The sequence below is a fragment of the Phacochoerus africanus genome, chromosome 4 (genome assembly GCF_016906955.1).
Source record: "Phacochoerus africanus isolate WHEZ1 chromosome 4, ROS_Pafr_v1, whole genome shotgun sequence".
Classification (NCBI taxonomy): Eukaryota; Metazoa; Chordata; class Mammalia; order Artiodactyla; family Suidae; genus Phacochoerus; species Phacochoerus africanus.
In genome coordinates, this window is record NC_062547.1 from 68,982,944 (window position 1) to 69,005,304 (window position 22,361).

Below are 22,361 nucleotides of genomic sequence, written 5' to 3' on the forward strand. Positions count from 1 at the left end.
GCAAGGCCAGGGATTGAACCTGCGTCCTCATGGATGCTAGTCAGACTCATTTCTGCTGAGCCACAACAGGAACTCCCATGTCTGTGTGTCTTACTATATCTGATTGACGAATCCCAAGTACCCTTAAAACAGTGTGAGGATAATTAAGCTTGTGCAACAGATAACCTTAAAACATGGAGATTATCCTTGACTATACAGCTATGTCAAGTAAACTCTCAAGGGTCCCTAACATTAGAAGAGGGGAGCTAGGAGTTCCCGTCGTGGCGCAGTGGTTAACGAATCCGACTAGGAACCATGAGGTTGCGGGTTCGGTCCCTGCCCTTGCTCAGTGGGTTAAGGATCCGGCGTTGCCATGAGCTGTGGTGTAGGTTGCAGACTCGGCTCCGATCCCGCGTTGCTGTGGCTCTGGCGTAGGCCAGCGGCTACAGCTCCAATTAGACCCCTAGCCCAAAGAAATAGCAAAAAGACAAAAAACAAAAAACAAAAAAAAAAGAGGGGAGCAGAGTAGGAGAATCAAAGATTCGGGAGCATGAGGAGTTCGACTAATGTTGCTGGCTTTCAAGTTGGAAGAGGAGACAAAAGGCTTCTACAAGCTGGAAAAAGCAGGTTGTCCTGAACACAGCTATACTGACATCTTGCTCTTAGCTCAGTTGAGACCCTATTTGGAGGTCTGATCTCCAGAACTATAAAGTAGCAATTTATTATTGCTTTACATCATTATGTTACAGCAGCAATAGAACACTAATACACAATGTAAAGCTGGAAGATTAAGGTATTGGTTGTAAGGTCAAAGAGGAGCACCTACCTTTGTTGTCGGCAATGCCTAGCCATCTTCTTTTTTCTGAAATGTATTGCAGTGACAGCTTTCCGCAGCCTGCTCCACAAAGTCAGCTTTTGAAAGGGTCCCGGACGACTTTCACCATTAAATCCTGATCCTCACCTGTCTTGCACAATTAGCATTCAACACAGTTGGTTAGTCATTACTCCTTCATTTGGTGTTACATTGCCCATCAATTCTGTCCCTATTTCACGGGCCACTGCTTCTCAGTCCATTTGCTACTTCCAACCATTACCCGAACTGCTAAAGTTAGAGGTTCCCCAAGACTTGCAAGTTCTCAGGTGAAAGCATCTAATCTAATGGACTTAAGTGCCATCTATACAAGGATGCTGCTCAAATATAAGTGCTCAGCCTGATATGGAGCTGACTTTCCTCTGGTACCAAGAAGTCTACAAACCAGCACCACTGGCTGATGCAAAGATACCATGGAGGGAACTGTCTCCATGCTTTAGCCAAACCCTATTTTCTGTGGCTTTTATCCTCATAGCACAAAATTTAATCACAAAAATTCCAGGAATAGTATCTGATTTCCAGGAAGGAAGGAGAAAAGGTAAAGGGCAATAATTAAAGAGAAAAGGCCATTATGAGACTGTCTCTTTTGGTGGGGGGACAGTGGCGGCGGGAGACTGCTCTTTTTTAACAGCTTTGCCTGAATCCACATCAATGACTTCCACCTGCCTCTTATTAGCCGGGACTGTGAAACAGACTTTCCTATACAATCCAAGGAAACCTGAGAAGTGGAATGTTTTTTATGTGCCTGAAGACAATCTATTTATAATAGACCAATGGACAAGGAATGTTGAAGAGGTGACTAGATACACTTGCCATTCAAGGCCAGAGAGAATTTCCTATAAATAAACAAAAAAGATCATAAAGAGCCTATTTTTATGACCCACTTGTAAATGTATCAGGAAGCAGTACATAAAAACTTTTTTTTTTTTTTTTTGCTGTGCCCATGGCATGTGGAAGTTCCTGGGCCAGGCATTGAACTTTTGCCATAGCAGTAACAACATGGGATCCTTAATCTGACGAGCCACCAGGGAACTCTTTTTCCCAATTTTTTTTACTTTTTATGGTCTCACCTGCAGATTATGGAAGTTCCCTGGCTAGAAGTCAGATCAGAGCCGCAGCTACTGGCCTATGCCACAGCCACACCAGATCCGAGCCACATCTGCAATCAACGCCACAGATTGCAACCCACTGAGCAAGGCCAGGGATCAAACCACATCCTCACAGAGACTGCAACAGGTTTTTTTGTTTGTTTGTTTTGTTTTGTTTTGTTTTTTGCAGCATATGGAAGTTCCCTGGTGTCAAATCGGAGCTGCTTTTGCAAGGCCAGGGGATCAAACCCGCATCCTCATGGATACTAATTGGGTTAGTTACCACTGAGGCACAAAGGGAATTCCTACATCAGATTCTCTAGCCCACTAAGCCACAACAGGAACTCACCCAAAGCTTTTTTAAAATGCCCTTACATTGCCCATTCACCTTCCAAATATCTCATAGTGCAATGAAGACATTACAGTGTAAATGAAGTCTTCAGAGCTGAGCCATGACGGAAACACCGTTATATGAAATGAGTGTGATATAGTAGAAATTCTATTTAGTCACTTTTTTTTTTTTAAGGGCCACACCTACAGCATATGAAGGTTCCCAGGCTAGGGGTCGAATCAGAGCTACAGCTGCCGGCCTACACCACAGCCACAGCAACACCAGATCCGAGCCGCATCTGCAAACTACACCATAGCTCACAGCAATGCCAGATCCTTAACCCACTGAGCGAGGCCAGGGATCAAACCCACAACCTCATGGTTCCTAGTCGGATTCATTTCCACTGCACCACGATGGGAACTACTTAGAGTCACTTTAAAAGAATTTTTTTTTGGTCACATCTGCGGCATGTGGAAGTTCCTGGACCAGAGATCAAACCCACCACAGTTGCAGCCTGCACCACAGCTGGGACAACACTGGATCCTTTATGCTCTGCACCACAAGAGAACTTCCTAAAAGCACTTTTTAAAAAAATATAATTTTATTGTTGCGCCCACAGCATATGGAAGTTTCTGGGCCAGGGATTGAATCTGAGCTGCAGCTGTGGCAATGCTGGATCCTTTAACCCACCGTGCTGGGCTAGGGATCAAACCTGCACCTCTGCAGCAACCCAAGCTGCCGCAGTCAGGTGCTTAAACCACTGCGCCATAGCAGGAGCTCCTAAAAGCACCTTTATAATCAAAACCGCCACAGAAAATTAAGGACCCAGGTGCTTCCCATGAGAATAAGACACAGTTGAGTTCCCTGGTGTCCTGGTGATTAGGGATCCAGCATTGTCACTGCAATGGCTAAGGTCATTGCTGTGGCACAGATTTGATCCTTGGCCCAGGAACTTTTTTGAAGGCCAAAAAAAGAGAGAGAGAACAAAAATACACAGAAAGGCAATCTCATTTCACATTATTTATTTCACTTCCTCTTCCAACATGAATTCTCCTGTGTACAGTAAGTGAAAAACAATAACTGAAGGCTTCCCCAAATTCTTCACATTCATAGTTTATCCCTCCAATGAGTACTGGATGAGTCTCTTAAGGGATGTGTATTTATGAAGAAGTATTTCCATATGTTTGCCTTCATGCAGCTTCTTCCAGGGTTAGTTTTCACATGCAGAGAAGTATTTACAAAAAGGATAAACCATTTCCCATGTACCTGACAATCAACAATTTCTCTCCAGTGTGAATTGCCATCTATACTAAAGGTTGAAATCCAAAAAAATACACATACTCAAAGGTATTTCTCACATTCATAATATTTTCTGCCTCTGTGAGGTTATCCAAGAATATGAATCTAGGAGGCAGAAGTAGAGCTTTCCCAGATTGCTTCCCTTGGCAGGGTTCCTCTCCACTGCACATTGCCTCACTCATTAACACCTGAGCTTTTTTTTTTTTTCTTTTTGGGCCACACCTGCAGCAAATAGAAGTTCCTGGGCCAGGAATATAATCCAAGCAACAGCTGTGACCTGTGCTACAGCTGTGGTAATGCCAGGTCCTTAACCCACTGCACCGCAGCAGGAGCTCCCAACACCTAAATGATTTTTAACATTTCTTACATTCGTGAGTCTCCTAGCACAAAAAGCTTTCAGGAATCTGAGGGCTTCCCAGATTGCCTCCATGTAGAAGGCATCTGCAGAGTATTTAAATGTTGAGTTCTTCAAAGATATGCAAAGAAAGTATAGTTCTTCCTGTATCCTTTACAATCATATGGTTTTATGCTGAAGTCTCACACGGATTTTTTTTTTTAACTTTTTTTTTTAGGGCTGCACCTGCGGCATACAGAAGTTCCCTGGCTAGGGGTCAAATCAGAGCTGCAGCTGCTGGCCACATCCACAGCCACAGCAACACAGGATCCAAGCTGCATCTTCGACCTACATCACAGCTCCCAGCAACACTAGATCCTTAACCACTGAGCAAGGCCAGGGATCGAACCTGCATCTTCATGGATACTAGTTGGGTTCATTACCACTGAGCCACAAAGGAAATTCCTCGAATGGATAGTAAGACCTTAACACTAAATAAAATTTTCATCACATCTCTTACATATATATATAGTTTCCTCCCAGTGAAAGTTATAATGTGCTTTTTAAAGCATGTGAAATATTTTAAGGCAGTATCTCATTTTTTTTATTTTTGGCCAGGCCTGCAGCATGTGGAAGTTCCTGGGCCAGAGATCAAACCCATGCCACAGCTGTAACCAGACCCACAGCAGTGACAATGCCAGATCCTTAACCTGTTGAGCCATGAGGGAACTCTGTATTACATTCTTAGCTTCACATGGCTTTCACAGTAATTTCAGGTATGTAAATTAACATTAAAGCAACAACCAAAAGACTTGTCTAAATGCCTTATAGCCAAGTTTTTCTCTCAAGTGTGAGTTAGGGTTTTGTCTCTTCTTAGGGCTGCACCTGCACCATATGGAGGTTCCCAGGCTAGGGGTCGAATCAGAGCTGTAGCCACAGCAATGCCAGACCCAAGCCACACCTGTGACCTAAACCACAGCTCACAGTAATGCCAGATCCTTAATCCATTGAGTGAGGCCAGGGATCAAACCTGTATCCTCATGGATACTAGTCAGATTAGTTTCCACTGAGCTATGACAGGAACTCTTCAAATGTGAGTTCTTATACATCCTATAAGGTGTGAACAATTACTGCTCTCCCACACATCTTAGATGAATTCAAATTCTGCCCAAGGTAAGTTCCCACATATCATGTGAGAACGAACACTGAGTAAAGCCTTCTCACCTTCTTTACTTTCATGAGATCTTTATCCAGATGAGTTTAGATGTGGATACTAAGGTCTGAGGAACATTTGCAGGTTTTTTTCACATGCTTTAGTTCTTAGATATTTAGCAAGTGCAGAAGATTGAGTGAAGGTTTTCCCACATTCTTTACATGCATATGGTTTCTCCCCTGTGTGAGTTTGCGTGTGAATACTCAGGCACATGGAGTATCTAAAGGCTTTCCCACATTCTTTACAATTCTAAGGCTTTTCTCCCATGTGCATTCTCATGTGCATACTGAAGTTTGTGGACCCAGCAAATGCTTTACCACATTCTTTACACTTATAGACCTTATCTCCAGTATGCATTCTTAAATGTGTAGTAAGTCCTGATGACTGAGTGAAGGCTTTCCCACATTGCTTGCCTTCACATGGCTTCTCTCCAGTGTGCATCCTTACATGCTAATTAAGCATTGAGGAATTTTTAAAGGCTTTCCCACATTCCTTACACACATAAGGTTTTTCTCCAGTGTGCAATCACATGTGTAAGACAAGTCCTGAGGAATGAGTGAAAGTTTTCCCACACTCCTTACATAAATATGGCTTCTCTCCACTGTGAATTTTTATGTGTTTTGTAAGATAGGAGGAATAAATAAAAGCTTTTCCACATTCCTTACATTCAAATGGTTTTTCTCTGGTATGAATTCGTATGTGCAAGACAAATCCTGCAGATAGAGTAAAGGCTTTCCCACATTCCATACATTCACAGGGCTTTTTGCCACTGTGGATTCCCATATGACCTATAAGGTATGAGGAATGAGTGAAGGCTTTCCCACATTCTCTACACACATAGAGCTTTTCCCCAGTGTGGTATCTCCTATGTACCTTAAGGGATGACTGATTAACAAAAGTTCTCCAACACTCTTGGCATTAAAACAATTTCCCTTGTTTCAGAGTTTTTTCGTGCCCAGTGAGATTTGAAAGCTGACCAGAGACTTTTTCATGTTGGATGCACTAAGAGGTTTTCTCCACAACACTGAGTTCCTTGAGCAAAGTATTAATAAAATTATTTTCTGGAGTTCCTGTTGTGGCGCAGTGGTTAACGAATCCAACTAGGAACCATGAGGCTGCAGGTTCGATTCCTGCCCTTGCTCAGTGGGTTGACGATCCGGCGTTGCCATGAGCTGTGGTGTAGGTTGCAGACGTGGCTTGGATCCCACGTTGCTGTGGCTCTGGCGTAGGCCCATGGCTACAGCTCCAATTAGACCCCTAACCTGGGAACCTCCATATGCTGCGGGAGCGGCCCAAGAAATGGCAAAGAGACAAAAAAAAAATATTTTCTAAGGTTTTCCTACTATGATTATCCTTAGAAGTTTTCTGTCTAATGTGAGTCCTCATGTGTGTCATCTTTTTCCACATAGGTTAGAGCCAAATTGTTTTCATCCAGCGTTGCTTCTCTCCTGCTGATTAAGGTATAAATAATAACTGAGGAGTTTTTCATATTCATTATAATAACAGGATTTCTCCCCTCCCCTTCACAATTTTTATGCATTGGAAACATCATCGTAATAAAACCGTTCCCATTTCCATTAAGTGTATAGAGTTTCTGCTCTGTTTTTGAGAAATTTTAAGTTGAATAACCAATGAGGCCAGGACCCGGCATTATATTCTCTATTTTCACAAAGCATCTTAGTATTTCTGATCATTATTTAGGCTAAGTTATGTTTCAAAAACTGGATATCAGATTTAAATATATATATGTGTGTGTGGTTCCTGTTGTTGCTCAGTGGTAATGAACCCAACTAGTATCTGTAAGGATGCAGGTTCAATCCCTGGCCTGGATCAGTGGGTTAAGAATCCCACATTACTGTGGCTGTGGTCTAGACCAGCAGCTGCAGCTCCAATTGGACCTGGGAACCTCCATATGCTGCGGGTGTAGCCCTAAAAAAAAGGCAAAAAAAATAAAGTTATATATATGTGGATATTTACATGTGAGGTCTCTGAGAAGAAACAGGCTGGAAGTAAGTTGGAATACTCCTCAAATTCTTGATATTCAGGAGTTCCCGTCATGGTTCAGTGGTTAACAAATCAGACTAGGAACCATGAGGTTTTGGGTTCCATCCCTGGCCTCGCTCAGTGGGTTAAGGATCCGGCATTGCTGTGAGCTGTCATGTAGGTTGCAGATGCAGCGTGGATCTTGCGTTGCTGTGGCTCTGGCATACAGCTCTGATTTGACCCCTAGCCTGGGAATCTCCATATGCCACGGGAGCGGCCCTCAAAAAGACCAAAAAAAAAAAAATACTTGATATTCAGAGAATCTCTTCATTGACACTACACCCTTTGAGTAAATGATATTTATCTGGTATAATTCTCATGGATTTGGTGCTTCTGGTCCTGGTCAGGAGGGGAAAAATTACTTCATGGAGATCTTACCAATTGAATTCTGTTTGATGTTTTTCCAGAGAAACATCCTGAAGAGGTGTAGGACTTTAGGTTTTAGGCTGCAAATCCAATTCTGAAATAAAGTAGAAAAATTCAAGTTTGGAGAATAGTTATGGGATAAAGTTGCTTCAAAGCATATGGCACAGAGAACGACATCACAAAATATGGCAGATTCTGGTGGCTCCTTCCCACCAGAAAACATCTAACAAGCTTACAAAAACTACCAGAATCAACTCTTGCAGAATTTGGAATCTAGTAAAAAAATATGCAACCAAGTGAACGCTTAAGAAGAAAGAAGCAGCTATACTTCAATGAGAAAGTACTGTGGCATTTTAACCTCCCACCTACCATCCATGCTCTCCAGATCAGCTGCAGCCATGAAGATGGCAAGATGTATTCCTTGAACAAGCTGCTACTGCCAAAAGGAGCAACCTGGACTTCATTCTCAAAGAACTGCCACTGTGGAGTTCCCAGTGGCCTAGCAGTTAAGGATCCAGCATTGTCACTGCTGTAGCTCAGATTACTGCTATGGCATGGGTTTGATCCCAGGCCTGAAAACTTCCACATCCTGCAGGCATGGCCAGAGAGAAAGAAAGTACTCCTGTTGTGTGTTTTGACCTATCTGGCAGATTCCTCAAATACCAGCATAGGAGCTTCCCTTTATTTCCCCCAACTCAGAGTTCCCAGGAGTGAGGCAGCATTACAGGCAGCTTCAGCTGAAAGTATCTACAGGTCAAGTATTGGCCACAGCAGCTTGAGGAAAGGGAAAGTGGTTGGGACAAATAGTACACAGACAGATAAGCCCTGGGAGGAACAAGTTGGGAATGTTATATGTGGGTGAATAGAGGCTTTTAAGAACTCAAACATTTACCAGAGAATTAAGAAGTCTACAAATATGCCCAGGGCCAGATGCATTCTCAGAAAGGCCAGGGAGGACTACAAGCCTTCACTTCTGGCTGACCTTCAAGATCCACTCAAGCAGGAAGGGAAGGCTAAGGAAGAGTTGTAAACAGCCTGGCCAAGCATTGAAGGAGGGGCCCAATCCAAGCCAAGTGACAAAAACCAAAAGATAATTTTTAATTTTATTTTCTTGGCTTAAGGCATTAAAGAAATTTCTGTCATTCTAAGGTGACCAGCAAACTAACAGAACACAGATTTTAAGAGCTGCACTAGAAAAAATGTACAACAAAAATAATTAATAAAAGTCACTGAACAGGGCAGATGATCTAAACAGACAATTCTCCAAAAAAGACATACAGATGTCCAAAAAACACATCAAAAGATGTTCAACATCACTCATTATTACAGAAATGCAAATCAAAACTACTATAAGGCACCACCTTACACCAGCCAGAATGGCTGTCATCAAAAAGTCTACAAAAAATAAATGCTGGAAAGGGTGTGCAGAAAAGGGAACCCTCTTACATTGTTGGTGGGAATGTAAATTGGTACAACCACTATGGAAAACAGTGTGGATATTCCTTAAAAAACTAAAAATAGAATTACCATTTGATCTGGCAATTCCATTCCTGAGCATCTATCCAGAGAAAACCAAGACTCAAAAAGATACATGTTGGAGTTCCTGTGGTTCAGTGGTTAACGAATCCAACTAGGAACCATGAGGTTGTGGGTTCGGTCCCTGGCCTCGCCTGGTGGGTTAAGGATCTGGCATTGCCATGAGCTATGGTGTAGGTTGCAGACGCAGCTCGGATCCCAAGTTGCTGTGTCTCTGGCATAGGCCAGTGGCTGCAGCTCCAATTAGACCCCTAGCCTGGGAACCTCCATATGCCAAGGGAGCAGCCCTAGAAAAGGCAAAAAAAGACAAAAAAAAGATACATGTACTCCAGTATTCATTGCGGCACTATATACAATAGCCAAGCCATGGAAGCAATCTAAATGTCCATCGACAGAGGAGTGGATAAAGAAAATGTGGTACATATACATAATGGAATATTACTCAGCCATAAAAAGAAACGAAATAATGGCTTTCGCAACAACATGGATGGTCCTAGAAACTATCATGCTAAATAAAGTTAGTCAGCGTGACACAAATATCATATGCTACCACTTATATGTGGAATCTGAAAAAAAAGGATACAATGAACGTAAGAACAGATACTGACTTAACAGTCTTTGAAAAACTTATGGTTTCCAAAGGAGACAGGTTGGGGTTGGCAGGGAAATAGTCTGGGGGTTTGGGATGGAAATCCTGTAAATAATAAAATTCATTGAGTTAAAAAAATAAAAAATAAAAGTGGGCAGATAAGAAAAAAAGTCACTGAACAAACATCAGTAACCTACATAAAAAGCAACAACAAATCACAGGCAGAAAGGTGAATTATATTTCTAAATTGCCACATTATAACATACAAAATGTACATGTTCAACTAAAAAATATGAGAATGTAAAGGAAAAAGAAAAAAATTGAAACTGTCCCTGAAAGCCAAGGCACTGGACTTAACCAGATAAAGACTTTATTTATTTTTTTTTTATTTTTGCTTTTTAGGGCTGCACCTGTGGTATATGGATGTTCTCAGGCGAGGGGGTGGAACTGGAGCTACAACTGTCAGCCTACACCACAGCTCACAGCAATGCCAGATCCCCAACCTACTGAGCAAGGCCAGGGATTGAACCCACATCCTCTTGGATACTAGTTAGATTCATTTCTGCGCCAAAGGGGAACTCCTAGATAAAGACTTTAAACCAATTTGTTTAAATATGCCTAAAGAGCTAATGGAAACCATGGACAAAAAAACTAAAGGAAACCAGAAGAATAATGTCTCACTAAGTAGAGATTATAAAGAGACAGAAATCCCAAAAAAGAACCAAGTAAAATTCTGAAGCTGAAAAGTACAATACTGAAAATGTATGGTACAGGCAAAAGGATAGACATATACATGAACAGACCCAAGAATCCAGAAAAAAATTCATACATCTAGGAGCAAATGAATCTCAACCATCATGCCATGACCATTCAATGGGGAAAGAAGAGTCTCTTCAACACACAGTGCTGGAATAACTGGATATCGACACGCAAAAGAATCAGATTGGAACCCTACTTCACACCTTATACACAAATTAACTTAAAGTGGATCAAAAACCTAAGGTAAAGGATGAAATTTTAGAAGAAACCATGGGGGTAAACCTTTATGACCTTGGATTTGACAATATCCAGTCTTTCAATTTACCCTTAGATATGACACCAAAAGCACCAAAGAATATATAGATAAACTGGACCTATCGAAATTAAAAATGGGCATCAAAGAACACAATTTAAAAGGGGAAAGGAGGAGTTTCCATCATGGCTCAGTGGTTAACGAATCCAACTAGGAACTATGAGGTCTCAGGTTCGATCCCTGGCCTCGCCAAGTGGGTTAAGGAGCTGGCGTTGCTGTGAGCTCTGGGGGTAGGTTGCAGACACGGCTCGGATCCTTTGTTTCTGTGGTTCGGGCGTAGGCCAGTGGCCAGAGCTCCAATTAGACCCCTAGCCTGGGAACCTCCATATGCCTCGGAAGCGGCCCTAGAAGTGGCAAAAAGACAAAAATAAAATAAAATAAAATAAAATGTGAAAGGATAAGCTGAAGAATGAGAAAATATTTGCAAATCATATATCTGATAAGGGTCCACTATTAAAGTACATAAAAAACTCCTACACTTCAACAACAAAAAGACAACCTAGGAGTTCCACTGTGGTGCAAACTGATCAGTGGCATCTCAGCAGCACTAGGATGCAGGTTCAATCCCCAGCCTGGTACAGTGGGTTAAAGAATCTGATGTTTGGGAGTTCCCATTGTGACACAGTGGAAACAAATTCAACTAGTATCCATGAGGTATGGATTCTATTCCTGGCCTCGCTCAGTGGGTCAGGGATCCAACGTTGTGTGATCTGTGGTGTAGGTAGCAGACAAGGCTTGGAACCCACATGGTGTGGCTGTGGCTATGGCTGTTGGCAGCTGCATCTCCAATTCTATCCCTGGGAACTTCCATATGCTGCAGGTGCAGCCCTAAAAAGGCAACGACGACAACCAAAAAAATAATAATAATAACCCTGTAAATAGGAGTCCCTGCTGTACATGATGGAATCAGCAGCATATCTGCAGCACCAAGACACAGGTTTGATCCCTGGCTCAGCACAGTGGGATAAAGAAACATATGGCCTGGGAACTCCAGGTGCCATGGGGTAGCCAAAAATGAACAACAACAAAAAAAAAAAAACTGTCAACAATTTACAAGTTATCATACTTATTCTGCAAAAGTAAGGCTGATGGTATGCAAAATGATTATAACAGTTCCTGCTGTACCCCCACCCAAATGGATCGGAAAGCTTAAAAAAGATACCCTACTCCAGAAGAACAAGAGGAGGCCACATCAAGAGGGCCGCATGAGTGGCAACGGAAGGTTCCCAGGCTAGGGGTCAAATTGGACCTACAGCTGCTGGGCTACGCCACAGCCACAGCAACACCAGATCCAAGCCGCGTCTGTGACCTACACTACAGCTCATGGCAATGCCTGATCCTCACCCACTGAGTGAGGCCAAGGATCGAACCCACAACCTCATGGTTCCTAGTGGAATTTGTTTCCACTGCACCACGATGGGAACTCTGAAATATTATTTTTAAGAAACTATGAAACAAGCAAAAGTGCATTCAAAATGCCAGTGAATATGTTCTTTTAATATTTTATAATTTATTGAAAAAAGAGCTTTCTCAAAAAAAAAAAAAAAAGTTCCCGTCGTGGCGCAGTGGTTAACGAATCCGACTAGGAACCATGAGGGTGCGGGTTCGGTCCCTGCCCTTGCTCAGTGGGTTAACGATCCGGCGTTGCCGTGAGCTGTGGTGTAGGTTGCAGAGGCGGCTCGGATCCCGCGTTGCTGTGGCTCTGGCGTAGGCCGGTGGCTACAGCTCCGATTCAACCCCTAGCCTGGGAACCTCCATATGCCGTGGGAGCGGCCCAAGAAATAGCAACAACAACAACAACAACAACAACAACAACAACAACAACAAAAAGAGCTTTCTCTTTAAGAACTGGCTTCTATCTTGGACTGGTAATGTTAACTAAGAGGCATGAAAGAGTCTTACTGCTGAGATGTTTTGTTATTTGATCCTCTGGTATCATCAGTTTGGAAACAAGCAACTATTATTAAACTGGGGAAAAGAAAGTTTATATGAGATATTTAATTTAATTTATGTGAACACTTACATAGTAAGTCAGAGAAATATGGTCTTGAGTATTTAAAATATTTTAATGCTTTAGTTCATAAACCAAATTAAAATATATAATGCAAATAAAAAGCAATACACACAAAACCAAAAATGCAATGGTTAGCTCATAAAGTTATTAAAAGGACAAAAGGAAATACAGGGAAAAGGTGTAGCATGTCACCTGACACATGAGAATTAATTCCCCTGCACTAGTCACGATCAATACTAATATCCAAAGAAGCCATTTTCCTTTAGATTTGAGGAATAGTATGTAGAGTCTAAGTTGCTTGCTTCCGTGACCTGCAATACAGATTTCCATGTTCCATTATATTACTCATACACACTGCACATAATGCACACCACACATACACTCATGCATCTTAATAGAAGGATAGAGATGTGACCTACAGAAAATGTTGGGGGAAATGAATCGTGAGTGGCCAGTAGATATGTGTAGGCACATGGAACTCTCTAGCAAATATGCCATATTAATGAGTGATATGTGTCCAAGAGAAAGCGCAACTTCATTCTTTTTATAACATTTGTCACTGTCATAAAGAGTACTGGTTTGAAGCAATTTTTAATTTCATATGACTAAGGATTTATTATTTTGTGTTAATCATACAATTGGGATTACCTGAGGTCCAATATAAAGTCTGTGGAATGTTCATGGCCTTGGGGAAAAAAAAAAAAGAGTTCCCGCTATAGTGCAACAGAATCAGCAGCATCTTGGCAGCATTGGGACCAGGTTCAATCCTAGCCCAGCACAGTGGGTTAAGGATCCTGCTTTGCCACAACTGCAGCTTAGGTCACAGCTGCGACTTGGATCTGATCCCTGGCCCAGGAACTCTGTATGCCACAGGGTGGCCAAAAATTACAAAAAAAAAAAAAAAAAAGATAAAATCAGGAAAACAAGGCGGGAGGGATGGACTGGGGTTTGGGGATTAGCAAATATACACCATAGTATATGGAATAGATGGTCAACAGGGACCTGCTGTATAGCACAGGGAAACCTACCCAATGTTCTCTGATGATCTATACGGGAAAAGAATCTGAAAAAGAGACGATATGTGTATGTGTATGGCTGATTCACTTTGTTGTGTGGCAAGGACTGTCATAACATTGTAAATCAACTATACTTCAATAAAACTTTAAAAATGAAAAAAAAAAGCATATGGCACATGTGTATGTCCTTCTTAATATGAATGGAACATAATAAAAATGATAAAACAAAAGGAAAGATGGACCACAAAGTTTGGTTGTGTTAGAAGTCTGACAATGATAAGGATATGGTTTCAACCTTAAATAATTTACCAAGTTATAATACATACCCTAGAAAAGTAAGGCTGATGGTAAACAAAAAGATGATAAAATCAGGAAAACAAGGGTGGAGGGATGAATTGGGGGGTTGAGGTTGGCAAATGCACATCATAATATATGGAATAGATGGTCAATGGGGACCTGCTGTATAGCACAGGGAAACCTACTCAGTGTTCTTTGATAACCTATATGGGAATGGATATGTTTATATGTATGTCTGAATCACTTTGCTGTACAGCAGAAATTAACACAACATTGTAATCAACTATATTTCAAAAAAACTCAGGAAAACATAAGAAGGTATGTGAAAAGAGCTATCTGTAAATAATGAAATTTTCAAATAAGCTGGAAAGATCTTTGTGCAGTTGTTCTCAATGGAACAATGGGATTTAAAGGTAAATCGGAGTTGGGAGTTCCTGTCACAGCACAGAGGAAATAAATCCGACCAGAAACCATGAGGTTGCGGGTTCCATCCCTGGTCTCACTCAGTGGGTTAAGGACCATGAGCTGTGGTGTAGTATGCAGATGCGGCTCAGATTGTGTTTCTGTGGCTGTGTCGTAGGCCAGCAGCTGTAGCTCCAACTTGACCCCTAGCCTGAGAACTGCCATATGCAGTGGCTGCAGCGCTAAAAAGCAAAAAAAAAAAAAAAAAGGTAAATGGGAGTTGAGGAAACTCAGAAACCAAATGGCCTCAGTCTTCTCAGACGAAAGAGTGTAACTTTAAGTTTGCAGACGGACAGTTCCAAAGGCACTGCCCCTTTCCCAGACTAGCACTACTCTGCATAAAACCCTAACTTCTAAGAACTCACCCTCCAGAACTCCTCTTGGACCTGTCCTCAGCTATTCTGCTCCTTCCAAAAGAGAGCTGAGATGAGGTCTGCATGATTCACACTGTGCTTCAGGGAAAAATACATAAAGAGGACCTTGCAAGATATGAAAAACATGTCCTAAAATAGGGAATCAACACTTTAGCCTTCAGGGTTTCTGAAGACAGTGAAGTTTAACTTAAAAACAGCAAAATAGGAGTTCCCGTCGTGGCGCAGTGGTTAACGAATCCGACTAGGAACCATGGGGTTGTGGGTTCGGTCCCTGCCCTTGCTCAGTAGGTTAACGATCCGGCGTTGCCGTGAGCTGTGGTGTAGGTTGCAGACGCAGCTCGGATCCCGCGTTGCTGTGGCTCTGGCGTAGGCCGGTGGCTACAGCTCCGATTGGACCCCTAGCCTGGGAACCTCCATATGCCTCCATATGCCTGGTTACCGCAGTATTCCCATTTGACAGCAAAGGCATTTGAGAAACATTCATTTCATAAAGGGCTCAGTGAAGAAATGATGCCAGCCTCACCTGGGATAATGAGATTCTGGTAGTTCTCCAACATCTCGTCTCTGTAGAGATCTTTCTGAGTTTGATCCAACAAAGTCCACTCCTCCTGGGTAAAGTTCGCAGCCATGCCCTCGAAGGTCACTTAAGTGCTAAACCATCAAATACAAGCTGGCTTCAGCAAAATACGGTCTTCTTTGATGTTCTCAGAAAGATGCAGGAGGGTTTGAGGGAGGTAGAACTAGAAGCCGATAGTACTCCTGGGCCCAGACCTCTTCTCCTCCCTAGCCATATACACTGCCTGACTGAAACCAGTCATGTGGATTTACCAGCATCACTGTCATGTGACTGAGCTTATCTTACCACAACCTGACTGTGGGCTGTTCTTGCTTTATTCCTCCTCTGTCTCTCTCTCTCTCTTTTTGTTTTGTTTTGTTTTGGTTTTGGTCTGCACCTGAAGCACATGGAGATTCCCAGGCTAGGGGTAGAATCAGAACTGCAGCTGCCGGCCTACACCACAGCCACAGCAACACAGGATCTGAGCCACATCTGCGACCTACACCACAGCTCACAGCAACGCTGGATCATTAATCCATTGAGCAAGGCCAATAATCGAACCCACATCCTTATGGATACTAGTCAGGTTATGTTACCACTGAGCCACAATGGTAACTCCCTATTTCTCCTCTCTTTATAAGTTGCAGCTAGCTCTAATCACAATGCAACACTGTAAAATCTAATAACCAATAAATTATTTCCACAGTGACATACAAATTTTGAGACTAGATATTTTCATATCCTTCCTTAAGATCTGTCATAACTCAGCAAAACAATAAGCCAACAAGCACAATTAAGGATCAGAAAGAATTAATAAATATTGAAATAAAAGAATCATATCCCATGTAATCCATGTATATTCTAAGATGGTGTGGTCCTGGAGAAATTCACTTGGGACTCATTCCCTAAGCAGGGTCATGAATGGCTTTAAAAAACCTGGGGTCGGAGTTCCTACTGTGGCACAATAGGATCAGCAGTGTCTCTGGAGTGCTAGGACGCAAGTTCAATCCACGTCCCAGCACAGGGGGTGGGGATCCAGCGTTGCCGCAGCTGCACAGTGGGTTGCAACTGCGGCTCAGATCTGATTCCTGGCCCAATTGCTCCATATGCTGTGGGGCAGCCAAATAAGGAAAAAAAAAAACAAACAAACTTGGGGTCATGACATGGATACCAGATGGAAACACATATGACATTTTGAAGAAAAATCCTCTTTCCACTTGCCTGAGAAGATTCCATCGGTGACCCAGCCACCATCTATGTCTCCTGGGTTTTCCTCTCATGAAGACAAGAAAAGTCCAAAGAAAGATGACCTCAGGGAGAAGAAGAATGGCATTAGCTCTGAAGCCTATCTGCTTCCAACAATCAGAGGCCTGTAAACTGTTCCACACCATGCACAGAGCACACCACAAACACACTGTCTCCATAACATGACAAAGCACCCTGAGTTACCTGGAGCAAGAACATAAGAACATGGTTTGCTGAATCTTGCTACACATGAAAAGTAGGTTAAAAACTCCACTTTAGAGTTACACAAATTAGAGTACAGAGAGGCAGAGCTGTTTGGCACACACAGTAATGTTCATGAACATTTTTTTATTCCCCAGCCCCAAAAAGCACGCATATACTCTCTTGCATCCCATATCCCAAGAACATGAACTCTGGCCTTTTTTTTTTTTGCTTTTTGGCTGCACCCGCAGCATATGGAGGTTCCCAGGCTAGGGGTCCAATCAGAGCTGTAGCCACCAGCCTACACCACAGCCACAGCCACATAGGATCCGAGCCTTGTCTGCAACCTACACCACAGCTCACGGCAACACCAGATCCTTCACCCACTGAACAAGGCCAGGGATTGAACCTTCATCCTTATGGATCCTCGATAGGTTCATTAACCGCTGAGCCACAAAGGGAACTCCAACTCTGGCCATTTCAATCCCTTTTGTATGGTCCCCTGCATGTTCTCTTACCCCTGAGCTCTGCAACAGCATGAAGTACATTATTTGAAAAGAAGTATCAACAAGGACTCACCACACACCTGAGTCAGACCGAGGGCTGCCATCCTGTGACTCTGATAGTGAGAGTTTTCAAAACATTTCATTTGCTTGGATCACTCCAGAGAAGATTTTGAGTAAATTAAGAGGTTGATCTCAATTCCTCTTTGTATGCTGGGAGGTCTGGGTAACTGATTTGCAACATCAATCATTAAGCAGCAGACATTTTTCCTCAATCATTAAATATCTCTCTGCAGATGAAACATGACAGACATTGAAAACCATCTAAGGAGTTCCTGCTGTGGCACAATGGGATCTGTGGCATCTCTGCAGTGCCAGGACACAGATTCAATCCCAGCCAGGCACGGTGGGTTAAGGGATCTGGTATTGCCACAGTTGTGGCATAGGTCAAAAAAGAAATGCTGCAGGGTGGCCAAAAAAGAAAAAAAATCTAATACTACAACACACAAATATTAATAATGAGAATTACCATGTACTGAGCACCTATCAGTAGTTATACGTATATAAACTCCTTTAGTTGTCCCAACAATCTAGCAAGTTGGTTATTAAACTGTCACAAAATAAACAAGAAAGCTGAGGTTCACACAGGATTATCAATTAGCACCAAATCACCAGTTAGGAAATGTGAGCCAGGAGTACACAGAGATTAGTGAATTAAGAGCCTGATCTCCTGTGGTTGTTGTTATCCCTAATATGGAGAGAATTCAGTCCAGACCCTCTGCTAGGCATAATGGACAGGAGAAATACAAAAGATTTTATGAAATCAAAAGTCTCAGATTTCCTGCTGTGGTGCAGTGGATTAAGAATTTGACTGCAGCAGCTTGGGAGGTGTGGATTCAATCCCTGTCCCAGTGCAGTGGGTTAAAGGATCTGGCATTGGAGTTCCCATTGTACCTCAAGGTTACAAACCCAACTAGTATCATGAGGATGTAGATTCAATCCTTGGCCCCGCTCAGTGGGTTAAGGATCTGGCATGGCTAAGAGTTGCAATGTAGGTCACAGATGTGACTAGGATCCCAAGTTGCTCTGGTTGTGGAGAAGGCTGGCAGCTGTAGCTCCAATTTGAGTGCTAGCCTGGGAATTTCCATATGCCATGGGTGTGGCCTTAAAAAGAAAAAAGAAAAAAAAAAAAGATCTGGCATTGCTGCAGCTGTGGCATATGCTCAGATTCAATCCCTGGCCCAGGAACTTCCATATGCTGTGGGTGTGACCATAAAATAAATTTAAAAAAATTTTTAATTAAAAAAAAGGAAGTCTCCCTGAGAATACCCTGCTGGAGATTGGCTGGGCTTGGAACCTTTTCTCCCTCTGTCTCTTATTCCTTCATTCCATGAGCAAATATTTAAAAGGGGCTTCCTTATGCCAGGCCAGGTACTAGGCACTGAGGAGCAAACAGTTCTTAGGGATCTCACACTTCAACTGGACAATGCAAATTCTTGATTATCAGCTGATGATGAGCAGTATAAAGAAAGAATCAATCCCATTAAAGTATAAGGAGTACCACACATACACAAATATAGTCCTGATAGAGACAAGACTGGCTAAGGGTAAGATAAAGATAGAACAGGTAGTAGGAGTTTCCTCCCTGGCTCAGTGGTTAACGAACCAGACTAGGATCCATGAGGATGCGGGTTCGATTCCTGGCCTCACTCAGTGGGTTAAGGATCTGACGTTGCGGTGGCTGTGGTGTAGGCCGGCGGCTCCGGCTCCAGCTCTGATTCAGACCCCTAGCCTGGGAACTTCCATATGCTGTGGGTGCGGCCCTAAAAAGCAAAAAAAAAAAGAACAGGTAAATAACCACTTCAGAGAACTGTGGTAATTTATACTTCACTTAGAAAATCAGTGTTCCAATCCTGACACAAAGACATCTAAACATGAATGGCACTATTTGAGAAAAACTTCAAAATACATTTTTAATGTTGGCCACTCTAACAGGGTCTGAATCATGTTACTGAATCATTTCTTTTATGTTGAAATTTAAGTCTTTCCATATTATCTCACAGTTAACTACAAAGACTATTATATAAATACATTTTTCATCTTTTCACCTTTTCATACTACTGATTAATTCTTCTTTTTCCCATCTAGTACTGGTTTTCTTTTTATGCATCTTCTATGTAGATTTTGTTCTACATCTGCATTTCTCATTCAATATTAGGTAGTACAACACATAATTCTATTTCTTTTCTTTCTTTGTTTTGCTTTTCAGGACCACGCTGCAGCATATGCAAGTTCCCAGGCTAGAGAACTATGCCACACCCACAGCAATGCCAGATACAAGCCATGTCTGCAACCTACACCACAGCTCATGGCAACGCTAGATCCTAAAACCACTGAGCAAGGCCAGGGAATCAAACCCACGACCTCATGGATATTAGTCAGGTGTGTTACCACTGAGTCACGAGGGAACTCCCATAGTTCTAGTTCTTAAACTTCTTTTACTGAATTCCTGCATACATACAATTAAGGGAGGCAATCATGAATAAAAATCTCAATGAACTATCGAGAAATGAGCAGCCCAAAGTAACTATCATTCAGGTCAAGACAGAATATTTCTATATTCAGCATATTAGACATCTCTGTCTCTTTCCCAAAACAACGCAATGCCTCCCAATCACAACCACTATCCTGACATTTAACGTTCTAGGCTAGTCTGCCTATTTTTGAATTTTAAAGAAATAGTATCAAACAGCATGCTTTCTTTTTTATCTGGCTTCCTTGACTCAACATTATGTTTCTGAGGTTCATCCAATTTGTTGGCATCTACTTGGAGGGATTTTTTTGTTTTATTTTTTGGTTCTGCCCACAGGATGTGGAAGTTCCTGGGCCAGGGATCAAATCTGAGCCATAGCAGTGACAAGGCTGAATCCTTAAATGCTAGGCTCCAGAGAACTCTCTACCTGTGGTTTGATTCTTTGCTGAAGAGTATGCCGCAGAAAATATATTTCACCTTCATTTATCTTTTTTTTTTTTTTTTTGCTATTTTCAGGGCCACACCTGCAGCATATGGAGGTTCCAAGGCTAGGGGTCTAATCGGAGCTGTAGCTGCCAGCCTACGCCAGAGCAACAACAATGCCAGATCCAAGCCTCGTCTGCAATCTACACCACAGCTCACGGGCAACACTGGATCCTTAACCCACTGAGAGAGGCCAGGGATCAAACCCACAACCTCATGGTTCCTAATCTGACTCATTTCCGCCGCGCCACACACGGAAGATCCTTAATCTACTTTGGGTTATTTCCAATTTAGGGGTATTTCGGAGGCGGAGCAAGATGGCGGAGGAGTAAGAGGTCGCGCTCACCTTCTCCGACAAACACATCAAAAAGACACATCTACATGTAAAACAACTCTCACAGAACATCAACTGAATGCTGGCAGAAGAACTTAAACCTCCGAAAAGGTTAAGAAACTCTTTACGTAACTGAGTAGAACAAAAGAAAAAGAGAGAGAAAAGGAATCAGGACAGGACTAGCATTCCCGAGAGGGAGCTGTGAAGGAGAAAAGAACCCACATCCTGGGAAGCTACCTAACTGACGGAAAGATCAGCGGCGTTGGAGGGACCTCAAAGTCGTGGAGAAAAGCACAGCAGCAGGACTGAGAACAACAAAGCAGAGTGAGAGCCACACAGATCATCTGAACCACCAGCCTGGACACCACAGCTTGAGACGCTCGGCGGGGCCTGGGCGCTGAGACTCAGGCTCTGGAGGTCAGTCCCGGGGAGAGGACTGGGGCTGGCTGTGTGGGGACAGTCTGAGGGGCTAAGGAGCAGTGTGCCACGGGCAGGGGATCAGCACAGCACAGGCTGAGGAGGGGGAACGCCACACAGCGGGAACCAGGGAGAAAGTCCCGACTCGCAGGAGAGGAAAGGCGCCATTGTTGGGGAGGGGAGAGGAGGACGGGCAGACGCCATAGGAAACGCCCTGCTTGGAGCCTGCGCATTCCCACGGGCTCTCAGAGGGCGGGGCAGCTCTGGCACTGGCTACCAGCTGCGAGAAGCTCTAGCTTGTTTAGGGGAGACTGGTTGCTTTTTGTGCAGGCTACCGGTAGCCAGGCACCTCTTGTGTTGGCTAAGGGCATCAGGGGGTTAAGTGTGATGTGGTGCCTCTTGCATGATCTACAGGTAGCAGGGACTGACTGCTGTGGTCATTTCAGAGGCCAGAGGAAGGCGCGACTTGCCACCACTGGGGGCCTGTGAGTGGGCTCCAACTGTAACCCCAGTCACCTCAGGGGTTGGCAAGAAAGAAAAAAAGAGGGCACTGCAACCAAGCACCATACGCTGTTGCTCTGCAGCTGCCACTGCCAAACGCTCTGGGCAGCACCCAGACACTTGGTGACTGTCCCTTCCCAAGATCCTACAACTAGGAGCAGCTGGTGCAGCACCTCCTGCATGGGCTAAGTGGGACAGAGTGCTTCTTGTGTGGTCTGCCGGCAGCAGTTATCCCTGATTCCAGAAGTGGGCGTGGCCCACTGCCATTTGAGATATCTGGACAAAAATCACTTGCAGCCCCATTCACCTAAAGGGCACCACAGAGGAGGGCATTGTGACCTAACACCATCTGTTGGTGCTCTTGTACCTCCAGGAACACACCCGCCCTGCTGCTACCACTGCCACACGTTCCGGGCAGTACCTACATGCCTGATCTCTGTCACTTCCCAGGATCCTGCAGCTAGGAGCAGCCTGTACAGCATCTTCTATGTGGGCTAAGTGAGACAAGTTGCTTCATGCATGGTCTACAGGTGGCGGGGGCAAACCACCACAGTTATCACTGACTCTAGAGACGGTCATGGCCTGCTCCCAATAGGGTTCCCTGAACAGGCACCACCTGCGGTTCCAAGCACCTCAGAGGAGGGCACTGCAATCAAACACAAGGTGGTGGTGTTCTCAATCCCCTGGGAACCCTGCTGCTGCTA

The 22,361-nt window shown here is 43.4% G+C and overlaps 1 protein-coding gene across 1 annotated transcript; it reads right to left on the reverse strand.

Annotated features, from left to right (window-relative positions):
• Positions 1-494: 494 nt before the first annotated feature.
• LOC125125664 (zinc finger protein 383-like) lies at positions 495-17,133 on the reverse strand. Its single transcript, XM_047776972.1, has 5 exons — positions 16,662-17,133; positions 15,408-15,535; positions 12,928-13,046; positions 7,537-7,618; positions 495-940 (listed from the first exon to the last, which is right to left on the reverse strand). The coding sequence occupies exons 2-5, from the start codon at positions 15,511-15,513 to the stop codon at positions 888-890; spliced, it is 360 nt and encodes a 119-aa protein (XP_047632928.1). The 5' UTR covers positions 15,514-15,535; positions 16,662-17,133; the 3' UTR covers positions 495-887.
• Positions 17,134-22,361: the final 5,228 nt, after the last annotated feature.